Source organism: Balaenoptera acutorostrata, chromosome 18 (assembly GCF_949987535.1).
Source record: "Balaenoptera acutorostrata chromosome 18, mBalAcu1.1, whole genome shotgun sequence".
NCBI classification, from domain to species: Eukaryota; Metazoa; Chordata; class Mammalia; order Artiodactyla; family Balaenopteridae; genus Balaenoptera; species Balaenoptera acutorostrata.
In genome coordinates this window covers 75,423,889-75,446,958 of record NC_080081.1, presented here as the reverse complement: position 1 = coordinate 75,446,958, position 23,070 = coordinate 75,423,889, and the positions used below count along the sequence as shown (strand labels likewise).

At 42.7% G+C, this 23,070-nt stretch overlaps 1 protein-coding gene across 3 annotated transcripts in view; it reads right to left on the bottom strand.

Moving 5' to 3' along the window:
• Positions 1-23,070, bottom strand: part of FLT1 (fms related receptor tyrosine kinase 1) — a 173,051-nt gene that overhangs the window by 74,415 nt on the left and 75,566 nt on the right. For all 3 annotated transcript variants that reach the window (XM_057533232.1, XM_057533231.1, XM_057533233.1), the window contains 3 exons: positions 14,674-14,788; positions 6,623-6,731; positions 325-633 (listed from right to left, as the gene is read on the bottom strand). In XM_057533232.1, the coding sequence (XP_057389215.1) occupies positions 325-633; positions 6,623-6,731; positions 14,674-14,788 (533 nt within the window). The remainder of the gene's footprint in view (positions 1-324; positions 634-6,622; positions 6,732-14,673; positions 14,789-23,070) is intronic.

Genomic DNA, 23,070 nt, shown 5'->3' with positions numbered 1-23,070 from the left:
GCGCTGCAGGGATCCTCCAAATCCAAACGTGCACCAGGTCGGCCCCAGAGAGCGGACCCCCTCAGCCTGAACAGGGCGCCCAGAGCTGGGGGTCTCCCGGGGGGCTCATTGTTACTCCTATCATGGCCAAACTCATTTTGGGAGGAGCTTCTCCTCTGAGCCGGAAAATGAGCAACAGTGACAATAAATCAAGATGATATGACACAACTGTTACTTTGTAATGAGTCCTTTAATGTTTTACATTACTTTGTGAGGTACAATCATTCCTTGTGCTTTTAAATTTGGAGATCCGAGAGAAAACAGCCTTTTTGTTGCAGTGCTCACCTCTAATGGTCACTTCTTTCTTCTGGAGGGTTTCTTCCCCTGTGTACATGTTCCTGGCTCGGCAGGCATAGGTGCCCGAATCTTCCAGGGAAACATTCTTGATGACGAGGTTAAGCGTCACGGAGTGCTCTTTCGTGATGGCCATTTTTTGCTTCCTGATGCTGTGCTGCATGGTCCGGTTGTTCACTGCCCGCAGCAAAATCCAGGTAATGTCTCTGTATAAGAACTTGTTCACCGTGCAAGACAGTTTCAGGTCCTCTCCTTCCGTAGGCATTTTTTCCAAGTTAACATGAAATCCATTGGGCACATCTGGAAAATAAGAACGAAGGACTTGAGTGCACAGGAAAATCAGTGTCTCATCCTGAGGACATATCTCATCCTAAGATAGTCGAGGATCTTAAGGATTGTTCCTACACAAATTCAGCATCAACATTAAAAGGATGGTTTTTGTTTTTGTTTTTGTTTTTTTAAGGGGAACGGATCAGACATAGCAGGTAGGAACCAGCTCAGTTCATTCCATCAGAAGCGAGGCAGGAAATGCAACATAGGACGTTATTAGGAGGGTACGCTTATTTGCTCAAAATTGCTCTTCAAAGTGGAATGCTTTTTTTTTTTTTTTTTTTTTACAACTTGGTATGATAACCCATTGCTTTCTTATGTGCAGAACTCCTGGTAAGTGGGCAAAATAGTGAAGGACTCTAAGAGGAGTTTGTCCTAGAAAGCACAGGTGCTTTGATAGCCAAACTTATTTAACTAAGTGGTGAACGAGTGAGAACAGGAAGTCCCAGGTCTGCGCTGGGAGACTCCAGTTAACACTTTAATCCTGAACTTTGGACTGATGGCATCCCCCTGCTGCTGGCCCATCACTCCCCCTTGCTCTTTGCTGGCACCAAGGGGTCCTTGCTCAGGTCCCCTTTTATGGTGATTGCTCTACTCAGACATAAAAGAGCAAGGTTCCTTCTGAAAATGCGGACAACTCATCTCGAAGAGTTGCTGGATTCCAAAGTGGGGGCAGAAGGTTTCTAAATCAAATCTGCTCTTAAAAAACATATTAAACATTTTCCTAAAAGGACTGCATCATTGAAAGTCATTTTCTCCAATGTCATTCCCAGGTAACCTTCTTCTCCATCTTCTTGGTGCCTCTAGCCACACCTCACGAGCTCTCCTTCTCAGCTTTCTTAACCTGGACCATCATTTAGCTTCTGCACTGAGAGTTCCTTAGTCTCCTTTTGGACCATCTCACCAGACAATTTTAGAATACCACTGGCTGTTACTGGCCCTGAACTGGCCTGCTCTCAAAACCCTCCCATTGCTTGTTACGAGCGGCGTATCTGTACTTGAGCAAAGAACTGGGGCCAACATTTCACAAAGAACTTTGAAGATGAAAAGCGCTATGTTATGCTATTATTATTATTATCCTTTGCACACAAAGCTATAAAGAAACCTTTAAACCTTAAGGGGACAATAGTCCAAAATTAGATATCATATCAACTCTTTTCCTAAATCTCACTTTGCTTGTTTTTCTGATTTTTCTGGGCTTTGGCTTTATTATAAAGTGTCACGTCTGAAGAAATGCCAAAGTATTCATCTGAAACCTGGGAGCGGGGGGTAGCAGTGGTTTATGAAGCTGTCAATGACTGGAGAAAGAAGAGGCCAGTGGAAGTTTTCCTGCTTTTAAAATGAAAACCTAAGAATGTGCCAGAAGAGGCAGAAGCAGCTGACCATAGTTTTTTTTAACATAACAATAAGGTGTCAGAAATAGCCCCTCTAATTCAGCATCTTTTTATATTTGGGACACTTTCCAAGCATGAGGAGTAAAACATCAGCCATCAACTTTTACCCAGATACGAGGGCAGAAGTCTCGTGCACTGGTTGCAATCGAATTATTTCTTAAAAGACTGTGTAGGCTTCCATTTACGAAGTCCCATACTGGTAGTTAGAACCCAAGTGGGTCCCAAGTAACACCACTGAGATCATGTAGAGAGTTTCTATTTACTTTAGTGATTTGAAACTTCCTGTGGAAATAGCTCACAGGTTTCCTGGTGGAAGATTTTGTTTATCTTTGCCAAGCACCACCAGGAATCTCAAAATAAAATGCATTTAGTGACATTGGGAAACCAGGGAGATAAGGCAGTGTGCTGTTCCTGTTAGACCCTCAGTAATTGCTAACACACCCATAGTCACGCTGAGTGCCAACAAAACAGCAAAAACACACACAGAGGAAAAGAGAAGAATCGAATCCGTTTTCAGGTCCGTTTCTCATAGGGGGACACGGTTAGGAGGCTAATTTGGTTTGTGTTGTCAGATGGCACTTAGAAATGATCTATTTCTCAGTATAGCCCCTCCACTATTCTTTTCTGATCCATGAAGGTGATAAGATGTCCTAAACTAGGTAATGAATCCAGAGGGATTTTTCCCTTAATTCATGTCGATTTTTTTTTTTTTTTTTTTTTTTTTAGCCTGAGTACAAAAACAGACCAAAGAAAGCATTGCCTTCTAACTGTCAAAATGAAAACAAGAAATCTTCCCACACTTAAGGATCTGTTGCAGATTCAGCCCATTCATCAGTAGCACCAACTAACACTCATCCATCTAACACATAATCACATCCACGGCATCTTAGGAGATGTTGTGGAGGAGACACCACCCTTGCTCAGGGGACATCCCACCCAGGGTTAGGTGAAAGGGTAATGTATTTACAGAGGTGCACATCTGGGGGTGGGCATCTTGACTTGATTGGATCAAACGTGTGAATTAAGTTCGTGAAAGAGACAAGCATAGAAGTCAAAAGGATGAAAGGTATCTCCTTTGTCAGGTGGAAATAAAGGCTTTACTTTCAACTAGGGAACAGAAATAGCATTCTCTAAAAAGAAAGTGAGTGGTGACTAGAAAGTTTTGCTCGTTTCAAATAGATACTGTGGACAAGTGAATGGCAGAGTTGGAGTAGAAGCCATGGAGGATGCCAGTGGCCATAGCAAACTGGTTCACATCAGTTCAGAAGGCAGCTCTGCTGTTATTGTGTTTTAAAGAAGGGGCAGCATGATTGAAATGAGGATCAGTACAGATCCAAATCTAGATCTTTTGATTTTGAGCAGTTAAATTTTAGACAGCTCTTTTAAAGCATGACCTGCACTAGGTCGAGTATAAGCATGGAACAAATATACATTCATTTTTCAGAAAATCGTCATGTAAGGTGCAACATTCCTAAAGAATATTTAGTCTCATCTCTAGTGAGTCTAAATCCCGTGACAGAGATTTGAGTAAGAAAAAGAGAAGAGTTTTAGAAATAATGAATGTAAGTAATCTATGATTACCCATCAAGACTAGAACTTTTCAAAACAGGGAGCAAAGAATTTAGGAGAATTATATTCCGGGCAATGGGGACTTGATTGGATGAATTTGCGCTCAGTTCTATGATTAAAGCTCTTAAATTTCTGGAGGAAAAATGTCATGAGCTTCGAGTTAGGTATGTTGGAATAGAATTCCCATCGCTCCTTTCAATGGATGAGGAAAGGGTCCAAGCGCTCCGTGGTTATAAACTGGATGATGTGGTGGGAGGTGAAGGGGGATTTCTGCCTGAGGTCCGCAGGTGGTCAGCTGTATCAGCTGGGGCCCTTGCAGCAGCAATGCTGGGCACAGATACAGGCCGGAGCCGTGAAGCGCTCGGGGGACGGGTGGGCTGGATGTTGGTGCTGCAGTGAATAACGGGCGTCAGTGAACCTTCCCGGGACTCACATCATTAGGGAAACGAGCAGGACATGCCCTCAGTCAGGACATCCTCTCCCAGTACTGCCTTCAGACCCAGGCAGGAGGGCTCTCTGTTCAGGCTGTACCCCTCCCCACAGTGGAGAGAATCTAGCGGGTGGGGGGAGCTGCCCACCCAGAGCCTGTGCGACCCCCGCTCTTTATCTTTCGTGGGGCCCCAGAATTCCCTGTAAAGATGATCCCAAGTCTGTTTCCAGACAGTCTCAGACCTCCTCCCCCTTCGTTCGGTCTGTCCTCCTGAGGTCAGACTGCTGGTCAGTCTGCACACTTACAGGGCCCAGGGAGACTGTCTGGGGGAGGGGTGGGCAGAGTTTGGAGGTGTGTCCTGGGGAGACCATCCCCAGGAGTATACGGCCCCTTACCATGAGGGCCGAGCCAGGAGTGGAAGGAGAAGCCCGGTGAGCCAGGGGTGGGCTTCTCCTGCACCGCCAGGCACTGTCACACTCTGTATGTGTGACAGAACTCTAGATCTGTGCCTGACTTTCCAGGCCATCATGAAAGTATCTTTGTCCACCAGAGGCGAAAACATATTTCACAGCTTGTTCATGTGATTTAGAACTTGTAAGTGGTTAGACGTATAGTCTGTGGGCCTCTGTTGGTCTTCTTGCCTGTCCTCTTCTTTCTACCGATTCTTTCTACCCACAGGACCACCTCAAGTCCTGCTTCCTTCTCAGAGGCTTAGAGCCACACTGTACAATACAGGGCTACCTGCGGCTACTGAGCCTTGCAAGTATGGTCAGTGTGACTGAACTGAATTTCATTCAATTAGTTTTATCTTATTTCAATCCTGATTTTAAAAACCGAAGCGATGTAACATTTAAAAAAATACTGATGACATGTTAAAATGATAACATGGGATCTCTTGGGTGAAATAAAATGAATTTCACTTTTTTCTTTTTACTTTTAAAAAAAATGGTCACCAGAAAATGTTAAATTCTGTATGTGGCTGACATATTTTTATTGGTGGCATTGGCTTAGCATTGGTAAATTAATCTGTCACATTACTTCTGCTCATTCCTTTTGATGCTAGGATACAGGTAACATTTCTTCTTTGTGTTCAAACTGTCAGTGTTCAAACTGTCTTCCTAGAAGGACAGGGCCTCCTTGCTATCTCTCTGAACGCTCAACACAGAGTTGAACTGTCCTGTTTAATAGTTGGTGCTCATTAAACTTGTACAAACATATTGAATGTTAAGAATAGGACAGGAATGGCTCGATCTTTTGTACTCTAAATCACAGAGACAGTGGCTGTGGACTTGGATGGTTAGCGTTAGCTTGTTTCCCCCCAAATATTAAAGGACAACACAAACCTTTGGACTTAATTAGTCTAAATCATCTGAAGTTGATTAAAGGATCGGTATGTGTGAAACTGCCCTCTGAATCCTTCTCTAAATAAAGGCCTTTTCCTATTTGGAATGAATGCAAAGATGATTTTATCTCCGCTTCTCGAATATTGAGGGTATAGGGACTGACTTGGTTTTCAGAGGCTCTCCACCTCTCTAAACCCCATTTCCTCATCTGGAAAATGCAGGGCTATAATGTCAAATAGCCCCTCAAAGTCTCTTCTGGCTCTGACATTTCTGTGAGAACTACCCAAGGATCTCTCCCCTGCCACAGCTTCTCTGAGGGTCAGCTAACTTGCCAGAAGGCTCCCTGTGATCTGGCAACCCATACTTCTCATGAAATTGGACATACCTATTTCTTTCTGGAGAACTCAAGGCAACTGCTACAGCCTGCCCCAGGCAGTGTGAAGTTTCCAGAGAGTTGGCCAACTGCCCAGGTTTCCTCAGAAAATTGGGGGAGTGTGGGGCCAGGCAATTGTTTTTATACTTTGAGCTACTTACTTCCTTCCTGTACCCATGGAGGGACATAGGGAGTGCCATTTGTGTACCTTGGAAGTTATAAGATTTGCAGACACCATCATATTTAAGGTTAAAAATTCTGAAATGCTACCAAAAAATAGCACACTAAAAACGATCAACAAAGCTCAGGTTCAGATTTCTTTTAGGAGAGCCTCATGTGCCAAAAAGCTGAAATTCAGTTGTGAAACATTTGCTGTACAGCAGAAATTAACACAACACTGTAAATCAACGATAACATCCATTAAAAAAAAAAAAGTTGTGAAACAATTCGCCTCTTGGGTTACAAAGATGTCATCCCATGTATTATAATTGGTTTCCCTGACTACTATTGAACAACCACTGTGCACCAGGCCCTGTGCTGGGGACCGTAGGGTGTTCAAAAACGAACATGACAAGATCCCAGATTCACAATCAAGCCTAGGAAAGAGACGTACACAAATAGCTCTAAGAGGGAATTCAGGGAAATAGCTCTTTAGGAGACCCAATGACCCAATGATGCTGTAGAAAACTATTCCTGAGAGCAAGGATGAAGGTACTCAAAGTTGGACACGTCTATGGAATGTTTTTTTTTTAAAAATAAAAGTCACTCCAGTGCACTAAAAGCAAACAAGATTGGAAGAGAGACTTGAGGTCACTGGGCTGTCTTTGTGAATACAGGACATGTGGCTTACCTGTGATGTAAAAGTTTATGTTTCTTTCCACAGTCCCTACTTTATTGGCAGCCATGCAACTGTAGATTCCAGAAATTCTAGAGTCAGCCACGGCCAAGGTGCTAGCCGTCTGCAAAAGAAAAGGCAACTTTAGCGACAGGACCAAGAACCATTGGACACCCCCTGAGATATTTCTGAGGGGGACATGATCGGGGCTATTCCATTGCCTCAACAGAGGTAGGACTGCCCACGTGGTGGTTACCAGAAACTCTCCCCTTGCCGAGCCTCAGCAAGAATGGAAAAACAACAGGAAAGCAGGTCCTCAGGAGACCGGGGGCTATGACATCCGACTCGTATGAGGGCTTCAGGCTTATTTATCTCGTGCTGCTGGCGTAACAATTACAGACCTGAAGCCCAGATGCGGGACAGCACGTCCTACCCTATGAGGTGGTCAGGGCCACGCCAACGACAGGGGGAGGTCCAGGCCTTCCCTTTTGTCTGGATGACCTGCGATCACGAACACCACTTGGTAGCAGGAGTCTTCTTTGCCGTCTGGTTCTGTAACTGGTGTGTTAAGTGAGCAAGGACAGAGGAGAAAGGCTGGCTGAACCGTTTCTTTTCTGGGACGTGGCACTGCAGCACTAATAGTGCAGAAGGAGGGGCGGAAACTCCCTACGACTCTCGTGGGTGTTTGTAAATTACTTAATTTCTCAGCCTGTCAATCCCTGCTCTAGAAAATGAAGATATAAATGATGGGTTCACACAGCAACGTCGTTTCACTAGGTTTTAATGCTGCTCTTTGGCAGATGAGCCCCAAAAGAGGCAGGAGGAGTCAAAACTATGTGAACTTGAAAGCACCTTCCAAACTGTGATGTTGCAAAAAGTAATGTCTCAAAAAAAAAAGAACCACAGATTTATACAGCTTAAAGATTTGCATGGCTGTCTTCTTTTAAAGATAAAAATTAGTAGCATGAAATGAATTGTTGAGAATTTTAAAATTTAACCCAACCTTTCAAAAAAGTAATGCATACTATACATGAAAAAAAAATGAAACAGCTAGTAAGTTTTTCATATTTAAAATTACAAGAAAAGGTTGATCCAGTTACTTATAAATCGTTGCAGCCTACCTCCTAGGACACAAAAAACTGGTCATAAGCTCTGAAATTGGAGAGGTTGTGCTGATGCTTCCAGACTAATGGGGTGTCCTGGCTGGAAGAGAACGATCCGGTCACTTACAGGTTAACGTGATACATACAGAGAGGCTGAACTGTGACAGCAGGGTTTCTAAGATAGTAACACAAATTCTACAAAGGGTCCTAACATTTTTCTAAGTTGCTAAGTTGTGCGGTAGGCACTTGACTCGTATTCTCATATCCCTTACAAGAAATTAAAGTATGTCTGTCTTTACAGATCAGGAAGACTAAAAAATATACTCCTAGCTTTTTTAGCCAGCAACTTCATGGCTCCAAATTCTCTGTAATTTCCACTACGGTACAGTTGATATTTCATGATGATTCCTTTTCTGTTTGTTAGGTCTGTTTAATCACATCTACCCACATATCCTCTGTGTATTACTGAAATTCTGGGAAATGAGAGTGTCTGCAATTTGTGGCATTTTCATTCAGTGTAGCAGATACTGATTATTCGTTAAGGCATCGCCCAGACGTTGTAAAGGAGACGGAGGGGAGTATGACACAACCCTTATTCTTAACTTGAAGGACTACTTCTAGGTCACAGGGAAGAATTTCCCTACTTGAAGCCCAAGTATATATTATTCTCTCTTTTACAAAGAAACACTCTCACAAAGGCAAATAACCAGTGGAGAGAGTATGAGAGAGAGCTCAGGTGTCTCTTTCTCTATTTTGATTACTAATCATTATAAGAGGCAGGGAATAAAACAATTCTGGATGGCTGTTTCTGTTTAATTATTGCACCCACCACTTCAGAGTTGTGGAGGAAAAAGTAGCTAGAAGAGAAGCTTGTAGGTGAGAGGTGGAAGGACAAGAGAGATCACCAAGTGAGACTCTGACTCCTGTAATTTTCTCAGGAGATGAGCTCAGATGCTTGAAAGCAGCATGAACAGGGTCAGGAGAGGGACAGTCATGGAGACCTCACAGCCCCTCTGCTGTTTGTCTCTCAGCTCAAGCACAGCTTTCCTTACGAAGTCAGCGCTCAATGTTTATCCTAAAGGGCCTCGGCAGAGCCTTATTTAGATTCTCAGATGTATTGCTGCTCAATAAATAAGCGAACAACTCATTTCTGTTTGGCTTGAACATTTGAAATTATGAACAACGATTACCTGAATCGGAATGTTGCATTTGGATTTCTATTAAAATTATCTTGATTTCACTGAGAGCAGGGCAACCGAGAACCAGAACTGGGTTTCGTGGCAAGGGCAAGTCAATGCAGATGTGCACACTGGCCATATTTAAGGCCTGTGCAGGCAACCGGGGGACGGCTGTGGCCATTCTACAACACTCCGAAAACAGATGGCTCAGGATTTCTGTATAATCGGAGAATAAAAGTGAGGTCCACAGAAGTGAAGTGAATCCAGGCCACACGATGAACCATGGAGATAACAGATGCATCTGAGTCTCTTATTTTGCCTGAATGACCTCTTCCAAGACTGACACCTTACCCCCAGTAGAGCCTGCCCCAGGACTCACCTCTCCAAAGTTTCTATTAAAATTGAACTAGAAAATGACATCGATGGGAGCTTACATTATTTCTCTGTTTCTGGGTACCCTTATGTTACCCTTGCTGTGTGCCAGACAGTGTGTGAGGCATTACCTCATTTAATTAATCCTCCCTGGAGCCCAGTGACATGGGTGTATTACTTGTTCCACAGAAGAGGCAACTGAGGTTATAGAGGTTAAGTGATTCACTCAAAGGTCCACAGTACCACAGACGGCCCTGAGCAGCGGTTATGCCCAGGTTTGTCCGACGCCAGTGCCTGTGCTATTAATCTACACGAAACTGCTGCTTGCCTTCAAACCTTTAAATCTAATAGTACAGATCTATTGGTAGAGTTCTGTCTCCGCTTTGAGTTGGACTTTCTCTTGAGAATACCTCCTTTAATGAGCAGACATGGTCACTACAACAAGCTCAATGCTACTGTGTACAGAAATACTAGTTTCTTTTAGTATTTTATACAAGTTGCAAGCTGATACCGTGTTATATGGTTTGAAAATATGATTGATAATGGACAAGTTATAATTAGAGAAGAACATTTTAAAATAAGATGGAACTTACATCCTGTGAGCAACGTTATTCAAAATGATCTGATTTCTAGAGGACTTTTATTTCTCTAGAGTATATTTTTAAGCTACAAATTAAAACATTTTCATGAAAGAACTATGACACTTGAAGTATAAACTCTATAGAGTCAGAAAAGGGAGGTCAAGTGTGAGTTGGAGGTGGGTGTAATTTGGACACAAGAGAACTTCTCACAGGACAGGAGTCTCTTGGGTTAAGGGGACAAATCTGATCCCCAGCGGTCATGACCAAATACTATTGTTTCAAGAAGGAAAAAATGGAAATAACATAACAGATGGAACAGCGAATATCAACTTAATACTTGAAAAGAGAAAGTATTTCAAACTCAAGAATTTGAGTTGTAGCACATGTTTGAAATTATCATCATATATTTTATAAGGTACACCAAAAGAAATTCCCAAGCCTGTCTGCTTGTGTCCATTCTAGAATTAGTTTCCATTTGCCACAGTTTTTTTAGTTCTGAACCCACACTTTGGGTGCCTCTGTTTTCCCTGCGAGGACCTCAAGGATTAAGATATTAGAAACAAACCCTTAAAATCCATTCTCTGGGTTCTTCTGTATGACCCAGGAACGCTGGTGAACACTTGTCGTCAGGTACTGTAAATTTGGAAGTTATTCATACTCCTTCCTTCCTTCCCTTTCGCTAAGCATTAGTGATTCACTACTGCAATGTGGTTTGAACCTCATGGAACAGAATGGATGTGATGATGTGTAATTCAGCCTAATTTCCAGCACCCGCCTTTAAAAAAATCTATATATGGAACAGTGATTTTATTCTCGGATGTTTCTATTACAGTTTCCTTTGAAGTGTTTCAGGGAGAAATAAAAGCAGATATGTAAAGGTCAGGGAAGAATCTAAAATGATCCTAGGGTGGTGCATTTGAGCCAACTGATGGGAAATAGAATGTGAGAAGTTAGACAAGGTCGGGGAGTGTGTGGGAGAGCGGAACCCAGGCTGTAATCCGGGATGAGGCATTCATGCTTCGGTCGTGGACGTGTCTTTTATGGTACACACATTTCTCAATGAAACCTCAAAACGATTTCAATGGAAATGTTGCTAAGATGTTAAATTGTCATGATTCTCCAGCCTCACAGAATTAATGCTGTAAAATGCATTTCCTGTGTATTTTTTCCTAACACAGGGCTCCTTCTACTTCCTGCCCCAAGTCTACAAAGTCTGGCAAACCCACTGAAACCATACCAAAGCTCCATGTTTGCCATTAGCAACTCCAATAGATGACTTTACTTCTCACAGATCTGGGCCAAAACCTGGCCATAAGGAGACTGAATTTTATTGTCTCGTGCAGCCTTCCTTGGGTTAAAAAAAACAAAACACAACGGGGGGTGGGGCGCGGGGGGAAGCAAGTCCCTGAAAGCCAGCAGGTGCTCGAGCAGCACCTCGCTCCACTGATGGCTGGAGCAGGGTCCCGGGCATGCCAACTATATGACTGTAGGGAAAAGCATCTGTGTGCTCTAAGCTGGGACTTTCACTTGCTTTCTTAACATGAACAGAAAAGAAAAGCAGTTTTAATTGTAAAGGAAATAACAATGCAAAGAATTCTGAGATAGCAAAACTTCCATCTGTCATGTGAAAGACGTTTTTCACACACACACAAAGATATATTAATAGATGCTAAAAGCAAAATTAGTAAAGTCTTCTAAATTTAGGACATGAAATTAATAACTCAAAGTCTAATTTGTTACAGTCACTACTAGGATATGTATGTGTGTGTGTGTGTGTGTGTGTGTATGTGTGTGTGTATATATATATATATATATACACACACACACACACTTCGTTTAGAAGGAGTATTAAAAGTTTTTTCAACACAATTGTTTAATAAGTAGTCTTCATTGCATATGTTAACAATCAATTGGGGGATTGCATTAGGGAATATAAGACAATCATCTTGATAACAGGCAAACGAGATAGGTCATATGTTAGGAGCTCCATTTTTTGGAGGAGAGAAGTCAGGTTCAGAGAGGTGAACTGATTTGCACATGGTTACACACAATAGAAAGGGCAGACCTTAACCCATGCTCCCCGCAGGTTGGATGGCCCAAGGGCCAACTGGGTCTGGAGGTCTCTGTTTAAAAACTTGGTGTAACTACAGAATTACAAGACAATAAATTTGTTTCAAGCACACATGGAAAAAATCAGGGAAGATTCTTTATCTCACCCGGGTTTTGTCATGGAGGCAGGTGGCTACTTTATGGTTCAGGCTATCAGAAACATCACTTAGCTTTTTCATTTTCTATTTTCTATCGTATGTGTTTTTGCGGCTAGAATACCACAAACCGGACTAGAAGTTCTTTGGAATTAACCTCATAAATTCGTGTTTTAATATCCAGCAGTTAACAGTACAAGCACCTGATAGGCTCAGGGAAAGGCAAAATGAATCGACACAGTCAAGGGCATCTTGAAATTTTCTAGTACTTTGTGACAACTAACTTGCTTTCTACTCTGAGGCAATTTCCTTTTTTTTCAAAAATGTCACTCAAACTTTCGAGTTTACAGAATTTCCTCTTTCCTAGGTATTTCATTAAACTGCTGTCTCATCAATAGCTACACATCATGGAATGTTTTAAACTACAGTTTGTTTGCATTTGAGAAAAAGAAAAGAATTGTAAGCCACCTACAGCTTACTGCAGTGGTTAGAAAAACTTTTCCTGAATCCTTGACAAGTGATTGCTGATATTATCATGCAAGCCATCACCATCTTAACTAATTTCTGTATTGGCTTAGTTGGCAGAGCCCTGGGTTTTGGCAATGAAGACTTTGGTTTGAGCTTCTCATGTGCCACTTTTAAGCTGTGTGACTTGGAGTTAATCATCTTATCACCTCAGTTTTTCTTATCTTTAAAATGGAGATAGCCACTCTGGCCCACCAAAGAATGATGTTGACATAAGCGTATGTCCAAAAGTTTTCCATCAGGAAGAATTCGGATGTTATTTGTTATTATGAAGTCCTACACGGAGAATGATGCCATCTATTTTGTTGCCTTCAAATGCAAATATAGCTGAACAGATAAATAAGCATGATCACACTTAAGCAGATAATACCCATATTAACAGACTACTCCAAATCAAGATATGCATGTAAAAGTAGATATTCTAGCAAGGGGTGATTTGATATGGTTTTTATTTTCCTTCTTAAAGCATCACTACCCCTGTGCCTGATAATAGCAGATTCTGGAGTTGCATTTTTCACTAATTCGACAGAGAAGAAAACCACCAGGTCTGAGATCTGCTGAGATTTGCCTGGTTCACAAGGTATCAGCTAGTGTTGAGGTTAAGGGAGTGGAGAAAATATGTGCAAGAGCAGAAAAGATGCTCCTAGACCCTGACTAGGTCAGGGAACCTTTTTTTTTAAACTGAGGCATAACTCACAAATAACATTGTATTAGTTTCAACATTTGTATATATTGCAAAATGATCACTACAATAAGTCTAGTTAACATACATCACCACACGTAGTACAAAGGTTTTTCTTTCTTGTGATGGGAATTTTTAAGATCTAGTCTCTTAGCAACTTTTAAGTGTGCAATTCAGCAGTATTAACTATTGTCGTAATGCTGTACATGGCATCCCAATGGCTTATTTATATATTATACGAATTGGAAGTTTGTACCTCTTAACCCCCTTCATCCATCTTGCCTACCTCCTGCCTCTGGCAACCACCAATCTATGAGCTTGTTTTCTTGTTTATTTGTTTTCATCCACATATAAGTTAAATCATACAGTATCTGTCTTTCTCTGTCAGACTTATTTCATTTAGCATAATGCCCTTAAGGTCTGTCCATGTTGTCACAAATGGCAAGCTTTCATTCTTTTTTATGGCTGAATAATACTCCACTGTGTATAAAGACCACATTTTCTGCATCCATTCATCTGTCGATGGACACTTAGATTGTTTCCATATCTTGGCTGTTGTGAATAATGCTGCAGTGAACACGTGGGTACCTATATCTTTTGAGTTAGTGTTTTTGTCTTCTTCAGACAAATACCCAGAAGTGGAATTGCTGAATCATACGGTAGTTATATTTTTAATTTTTAAAGGAACCCCCATACTGCTTTCCATAGTGGCTGCACCAATTATATTCCCACCAATAGTGCACAAGGGGTTCTGCACATCCTCGCCAACATTTGTTATTTCTTGTCTTTCTGACAATAGCCATTCTGACAGGTGTGAGGTGGTATCTCATGGTGGTTTTGATTTGCCTTTCTTCAGTCAGGGAATCTGATACACTGTGTGTGTTTGTATACCCCAACTTAGGCTTCGCGCCCATGCAAAAACAGAGGGGAAAACAAGATATTTTGTGAAATGGAAACATTCCATTTTAGCCTAGAGTTTTGTACTAGCTTTTGCTTACTGACCTCCCACTTTATTTATGTCAGAGGTTCTCAGTTCTGGTTATGCTAGAATCTCCCAGGGAGCTTTTGTGAACCCTGGGCTCCACGCTAAAGATTCACATGTAATAATAATTGGTAAAGTATACTAGTGTGCAGCCAGAGTTGAGAACCACTGATGTGGACCAGTTTGATGTTCAAGAGGCATTTCTACCTCTTCCATTAGGACCAAGGACTCACTCCTTTGGGACTGGTGCTCAGTTGGGTGTATACAGCAGTTTGAGTAGCCTCAGTGCATTGCTCCGTAAAGACATACTACTGCTTTTCTTCTCTCTGAATTTTTGCTTGAGCATTTGAATTCCTTCTGGCTCTAATAAACCCAGAACTGGGAGCTGAGTGTGTGCTTTTAGAATAAATATCCCCATGCTTATTTTGACAAACAGTACCTTATTCTTTCCTTCTAAGACTGCCGTGCGCTGAGTGATGCTCTCAATTCTGTTTCCTACGGTGCTGTCAGGATCCAGGATAAAGGACTCTTCATTATTGGAGCAAAAGTCATACCTATTTTTAAAAAAAGTAAGCCATCACTATGTTGCTTTGCAGCATGGTCTAGCCCACGGTGACCGGTGAAATGAAAACCATTAAGTCCTCAGATAACAAAGTCACAATTTTCTTCTTCTCCTTAGATTTTTCCTCCCCAATATCCATCCTCAAAACTTAAAAACAGCAGACAGATTTTGCCTGATCTGCAAACAAACAAACAAAAAAAACCCCCCACGCCAGTGTTTCTCCATGTATCCTTCCTGTTCTAAATGTTAAATACTAAATAAAAATGCATAAATTAAAAAATCTAGTATCTAGATTTTAATTAGTTCCTAGTGGAAGAAACATGCAAACACGGAAAAAACGGAAGTTATGTTAATGAATGTAAACCTCAAGGAGATAACAGCATTTCACAGCTCTAAAAGGCTGGCATTTAATGAGACTATTCCATTATACAGCTCATTTTTTCCAGGGCTAATTAAGTGTATATGGAAACACACATCATGGAGCAGCTATTAAATTCAGTCTATTTCTTTTCAAGTTTTGGAGTATCATGGCAAGCTCCTTTACATCTCAGGCCTCAAGTGTTTAATTATAGAATATGTGTGTTGAAGTTGTTTAAGATCTTTTTTGCTTCTAAAAGTCCACGAACTCTCACTCTCTCACTGTTTAAACTAGCTGGAGGAGTACCATTTTAAAGAGAGATTCCAACCTATATCTGAAAGTATGTTCTTTCAAACAGCTGATGATCAGTAAGGTGCCTGTCAGTTTACTACCTAAATCATTGGTGTAAATAAATATCTATTGATCATTTATTATGTTTCTTCATCTCTGTTTCATTTACTTCTGCTGTGATCGCTATGATTTCTTTCCTTATACTAACTTTGGGTTTTGTTTGTTCCTCTTTCTCTAGTTGCTTTAGGTGTAAGGTTAGGTTGTTTATTTGAGATTTTTCTTGTTCCCTGAGGTAAGACTGTAATTGCAATAAACTTCCCTCTTAGGACTGCTTTTGCCGCGTCCCATAGGTTTTGGACCGTCGTGTTTTTTGTTGTCATTTGGATCATTTATTATGTTTCGTGTATCCTAGGTTCTACATGAATAAAAAATCCAAACAACAAAAAGAACACTTACATCCACTCTGACCCGGGCAGTGCAGTAGTATTTCAACATGCCTTTTCCCAAGCCAACACCCACAAAACTGCTGCCAGACCAACCCCCTGAGCATTTGGGGTTTTAGTGGAATCCTCTTTGCTCCAAAAGCTTCAACAACTGTATTGAAGAAAGCCCAGGCTTCCGTGACTGGAGTCAAGGCCATCCAGAGTCCATGCCCTACCTGCCTTTTTCAACCTTACCGCTACAGACATGTTTCCTCACAGGCAAACCAGAGTTTGGTTCAGCTACTTCAAAGAAGACTTGAGTCCTAGAGCTGCCCTGACTTCTAGCTGTATGACAGTCTTCTCCTCTGAAACATACAGATAAAATTATACCTGCCCTGTTAATCTCATGGGATTATACATGTGTTAAATGACCTAATTTAATTGCGGAGGTTTTGTAAATTAAAGACACCCTGTGGCTCGGGGTGTACACACCTGATTCCTTCATCTTCACGCACCAGTTACTGCTGCCTCAATGCCCCTCACCACCGGCCCGATCTCCTCCAAGCAGCTTATTTCTGATCACTGTGAACCCTTACGGCGCACAGGATCAGGACCACTTGATGAGCCTGATGAGCCTGTAGCAGACCACCTTAACCTGTGCTGTGATTTCTGTTTGCATGTCCTGCCCCAACAGGTAGTGAACTGCCCAGAGCCTAGCTCTGTACCATCACGTATGACAAACGCAGGTGCTCAGTAAGTGGACGCTGCAGGTGATTTGCTTTCTACCACTTATGACAAAATGAACACTGATTCCTTTTTTAAAAAAAAAGTATTTATTTATTTGGCTGTGCCAGGTCTTAGTTGTGGCAGGCGGGATCTTTAGTTGTGGCATGTGGGATCTAGTTCCCTGACCAGGGATGGAACCCAGGCGCCCTGCATTGGGAGTGCAGAGTCTTAACCACTGGACCTCCAGGGAAGTCCCGAACGCTGATTCCTTTAAAGCAGCCTTTTGAAATTTAAATATGGATTTTTAGGGGGACACGATGCAAATATACAAAGAGCTATTTTATGTGCCTCAAAAAAAAAACCATCTGTGGGTTTCCAAGGTGTTTCTCTGCCACACTGGGTAGCTTAAGAGACAAGTGCGCGTAGGAACTGGCGTGAGTGCCTGCAGGCACCTCACCGCCTTTGCTGCTTTCCGATCGCCTTATGGCTTGATGCTGTTCATTTCTGTATCTCTCTTCTGGATGCAGTCTCCCTCCTACCTCCCAGCCTAAAGAGTGAGGACCTTGTAAGGCAGGGAAGTGGTTATTTGTTTGATTACTTGCACTGTGAACTTTTCATGGTATCACTTCATATTCCTTCCTTCTGGCTTAGAATTTGTGGTGAGCAGACAGCTGGCTGGGCTCTAATCTGTACATGTCTTGGGCAGATTCTGGAGATTTTCAAGCCAGAAAGAAGGCGTGGTTGCTCTTAAGTCATTGTTGCCCTTGGCTACTTATGTGAGAAGAAAGTGAGAGGATGAAATAAGTGAGAGAAAAGGTAAGAGAGAAGGGATTGTGATGATCAGAAAAAAAAAAAAAAGTTCTGTAATCATTCCTGTCTGGTCCTCAAGCTGAGAAAGGACTCCAGCATGTGAAACCAGGGAGTCTTCGGGGGTGGTCTCCCCTCTGGGGTGGGGGGGGCACACTGCCATATAATGTCCTCTCCCCCAGAGCATTCACCAGTTTCTAAGTTTGCATTCAGTGCTTCTGAAGCCCCACTGGGCCAGCAGCTACAAGGAACGTGGGCCACCTCTACGGGATCACTCTGTCTTCATAGTTACGCCAGGGCCAAGCGTGTAACTGGCAACCCACAAACATTTGTAAACATACAGGCGTGAGGCACTGATGTGTGGTTTCTAGTAAGTTTTCATTGGTTTTAACTGTTTATTATTTTCGAGCATATTGATGAGTAGTCATAGTATAATAAACCCCTATATACCCATCACCCAGACTTATTACCAAGAGTTTGCCACATTTGTTTCATCTATCCCTTATTTCTTTTTATTTTTTCTTTTGAGAAATATTGTAAAGTAAATCGCAGACAGCATGTCATTTTAGCCTCACATATTCAGTGCACGTCTAAAAATTATGCACGTTTTCTAATAACAACAACGCCGTGATCACACCTAATAGAATTAGCAATAATTCCACGGTGTTGTTTGTACCTGGCCCATATATCAGATTTCTCCAAATGTTTTTAAGATGTCTGTTTTTACAGTGAGATTATAAGATTTAAAATAAAAAAGAACTCATAAGGACAAACCATTCCTTAAGGAATTTCTGCGATTTTTGACTAGCTATTCCTTATAATCATCAGGTTAAAAAAAGTGAACGTTTTAACTTATTGATTAGTAGAAGGAACTGAACCCAAGAGAAATTATACACTTTCTCCTTTACTTGAAATATATCATGGCCTTAAAACTTTATCATTAAAATAAGTTATTTTCTCCTACTTTTCTCTATACCTTGAACTACTGTCTAATCTCAGATCTTTCACACACATGGGGTACATATATAGGTTTATTATAACGTGTGTGTGTGTGTGAATATATATATATACAAAACGTGTATATGGGGGGTTGTTACATATGTGTACACCTATGTGACATGTACACACATTACATAGGTACTTGGTATTGTGACATCCAAGAGCTGAAGTTCTCTTGTATCTGAAAGAGAATCCTGTAATTTCATTCCTTTTTCCCCAAAGAAGTGAAAAAGATAAGGGAGGCCTTAGGCAAAGGTCTTAATTTCAAACTCTTGGTTGTCAGGAAATGCAAAGAAGTATGTTAGAGTGAAGCAAGTCGAGGCATTTCCCAAGGGAAACGCGGTCGGCTGCCTGAGTTCACTCGGGCTGCCAACATACACCCCCGACCCCCCGCCCGTCCCTCTAAGGGCAGCTACTGTCGGCACAAGCCCTGGCCTGGAAACGAGAGTTGCTGCAAGGTCCTCCCAATGGAAAAGGACAGGTTCTGTGGCTATTTTCCATATTGGAGACTGTGATTTTTCCCTCTTTGTCACTGGAACCTTAAAAATAGAATGTCATTTAGGGGGCTGACTCTATAACAGCACTTGAAACGAGAGGTAGGGGGAGGGGAATGTGCCTGAGCCCTTAAGAATACATCAAGCTCTTCAGGAAGTAGATTGTGCCATGTTTGAAGATGCAAAGATAATCGCTGTGCTGGGAACCGTCTTGAGGGGGGAGGAAGCCGAACAACAAGAGGAAAGCAGCGTTCGCTCCTGATTTCGCACAGGAAGTCCTCAGCACCTCCTGCCAAAGGGAGATAAGAAAGCTCCCAGGCACTATTCTGGACAAGGCCACTGTTATCAGCTTCAGCTCCATGCTGTCCTCTCCGTGCTCCAAGCCCCCCATCCCTTTCCTAATGAGCTTTAGGACTCTGACCTCTATTTGCATACAGCATGCCAAGTACAATAGCGTGGAGGTATTTATAACCATGGAGAGGAAAAAAAAATTTCCGGGGTAAGAGTGTACTCCATTGTCGATTGCCCTGGAGCTGAAACAAATTAGTTTTGGACTAGAGATTGATATAAATAAATTAAAAGAAAGCAGGCAATTATGGATCCAACACATGGAACCGGGACCCTCCATGTGACATGTCTGTCTGTTTGACTCCCAAGTAGGAGACATCTGTGGGGCTCTCCCCTCTGGTCCAAGTTACCAGGCTGCTTTGCTCGACACATAGTGGGGAAACACCACCCTCCATAGATGCAGATGACGTTACTGACCTACATGCTCTGGGTTTTTCCCTGTAGTGCTGATGGATTTGCCCTGTTCCCTGCACACTCATAAGTATTTGGCTCCTTTGTGACCAAACACAGTTCAGAGCCACAGAGAAAGGCAAAGCCAACACTGGGATCCAACCTACAATCTTGGCAATTTTGACTGCCGGTCCCAACAGGCAAGCCGTAGGCTGTAATAATTACGATAGACACTATGCAATATTACATTCTACTATAATAAGGATTATACTTTCTATGCGCTAGGTACTGTGTTAGGTGATTCATGTACACTATCACATTGATCTCTACAACATCCTAAAAAGTAGGTACTATCATCCCCCATCTAATGGACAAGGAAATTGAAGATTAAGGAGGTTAAGTAAATTACCCAAGGCTAAAGTGCTAGTAGGTGGCAGAGGCGGAATTTGTAATCAGTTCTGGCTTATTCCAGAATCTGTGCACTTAACCTGTATGCTGTATGTAACATAATATCCATGTTCTATCATCATCATATAAAAAGAAATTGTTATACTTCAGTGCTTCTTTGTATATAGGGAGAAAAGGCTTCTCAAATATTCACTGACACAGATACCATTACTGCATTGGGGATTGAAAGTCTTTTTTTAGCCCTTTTTGCATAACCTGGTCAACCTCCTCCCAAGATTTGGCAAACAGCTCTCACGACACCCAACCCAAGTGTACTGAGGGCCCACTGTGTGCATGGTCTGCAACGACTGTTTACGTTACATTTGTCATCCCATGATTTCTGACCTCAGGTCCCATTCACCTTTACAAATCCATCACAGGGAATACAATGCAGAGCGTGCACCCATAGGTACCCTCTTGTGTTCACCTGTGCTTTTTTCCTTAGGTGCTGGATTTGAACAGTTCTGATCTTCACACTTTGTGTAGTCCCCCTGCCTTTCTTTCCCCTCCCCCAACCCAAAAAGCAGAGCTGGCACTTTCTTTAAAGGATGGATTGTTGCATGTGGTGGAATCAGAGGGGAGAGGTGAACTTTAGCCACGGATGGCTAGTGTCTGTGTTTTCTCTGGAGTGGCCCTCGTGGGAGAAAAACAACAGACTCTCTGAAGAACCAGGTTGAGATGGTTCAACCCTTCACTCAGCCTATCTAGAAATTGCCCATTTTAGTACTATGATGTACCTGTTATGGTACCTAAGACTCCTGTAGTTATCCAGTGTAAGATTCTCATTTCATAAATGATTTCTAGCAAGTTTAATAACCACCCCAATACCAGAAGGTCTACTCTACCACCTGGATCTTTCTTAAGATAAAGAGGTGAAGGATCCCCTTTCACCCTATGATAAATGACGTTAGGCTGACCTTTCTTTCAAAATCTCTGTTCTGCTAAATTGGGCTCTTGGTTGGCTGAAGGAAAACTAGTTGTTACTGGGCTGCTTTTAATGTACCAGACTTGGGGTAGCAGCTACACACATGAAAGCTCAACTAATTCTCACGGTCACCCAGTGAAGCAGGTATTATGATCCCCATTTCACAAATCCCTTTACCAGTAAGGAAACTGAGACTCATGAAAATCAAATGTCTTGCTCATATTCATAGAGAAAGTAGCAGACAGATCGGGGATTAGAACCCAGATATTCCTAACTCTTCCTGCCACACCAGAACTCGTCCATCACACGGCATGAATTCTGCTCCCAAAGAACACCACCCCACCCAAACCTTTACCACCATGCTTCAGAGTCACGTGTTAGGAAACTCTGGGGTTCCTCTGAAGCCAACTGGTACAGACACCCAGAGAAGCAAAATATTGGCTTTCAGGAAGTAGAAGTAGCCCCTGGTCCTTTGGGGGAGGGGGGAGGGGGCAGAGGAATATTTTATAATTACATTTTTTACATAAATTCTGGTTAGTTCTCATCATTACAGAGTTTTAATGCTAAAATTATATGGAATCTTGGCCTTCTGCTGGCTGATGAATTTCAGCATTAGAAAACATCTCGCAAGAAAATAATAGATCCAACTCTTATTACAATCTTTTTTCCCCCCTCGTAACTTAAAACTGTTGTCTGCATGATTCCTAAGCACGTTCTGGGATGAAGCAGGCCTACTTTGTTAGGAACGCCGATGCATTTATAGCAGCAGCTGGTTTTGAGGGGCCTCTGCGGGGGGGGCACACAGTAGTGAGCCGGGCCCTACACCCAACGGTTGCCTACCTGAGCCCGCGCCATCGCCTGGGAAGGAAGGTGCACATACATTAAAGTATAGTTAAAGCACGTTTAGTTTGGAGGAGAAAAAGAGGCTCTAGAACGTTCTACAAAGTCCCAAGACACAGAATAATCTCCCTCTCTCTCTCCTTTTTTGGATGATGAAAGCTGAGGACTCGTGCGGACTCTCCTTCTCCACGTGATGGGATCTGACTGCACGTGCTCACTGTGATCAGAATCTGTTTGTAAAGAATATTGAATCATTTCAAGGGAGGAAACAAAGGGGGAGAGCAGTAATAAAGAGCAAATCGAGGCTGTAAAACATCTTTAAAAAAAAGTGGGAAAAAAAAAAAAAAGACCACCTGGAACCGTTCCAGAGGGCACGGCTGGGCAGCTCCCCATCACCGCACGCCATCCTGCAGGAGGGCCTCGTGTAAACTTTCCTGCGCTCCTGCGTGTGTCGTGTCAAAACATTAGTGATCGTGTGTCTGAGCCATCAGATTAATAGAATCTGCCACACTATCTTTTCCCCTTCTCTCGCATTCTCTTAAAACAAATAAAACAATATAGAGGAGAGAATGCTGGCAGAAAAAGGCATGTTTAGACAGAATGGTTCCTGCTCCTTTTGCTCCAGGAAAAGGGCCTGGGCCTCCAGGCTGGTCACAGGGTCAGGCTGGGGGAATTTTGTTGGTAGGGGCGGTGACTTCTTGCCCAGGGAGAGACCTCGTGACGCCTTGGAGCCCATACTGAAAACTACTTCTTGTCTGAATGGCGACGGGGGAGAGCGGAGAAGGCTTTTCGGGGACTGAAGGCTGGGGTCAGCTCCTGGGACAATGGTGGAGGTGATCCAGCGTCCTGGCCACCTCTGTTTAGATAAGAGCTTTTCCGTGAGCGTCTTGGCCTGCGCCGCTTCCTGCTCTCGAGGGCCCCGCGGTCCATTCACACTCAGAACAAGGCCTGTCTTCCCAGCCTCTGCTTTCCTTCCTCCTCTCTCTCCCGCTTGCCTCCCCCAAGAGCCCCAGAGACTCCCCCGCCCCTGACTCGCTCTCTTTTAGGGAATCTGGGCCAAGGCATCCCGACAACCCCACACCGGGTGAGCAGGAGGCCAAAGGGTGGGTACCTACTCGGTTACACCCAGATAGGAGCCTCGGAGAGGCCATCCATTTTCTTCATTCATTTTTCTGCCCTAGTGAAAGGCTGGTCAGCAAAGGAAGGGTGATTCGATAAATAAAAAAA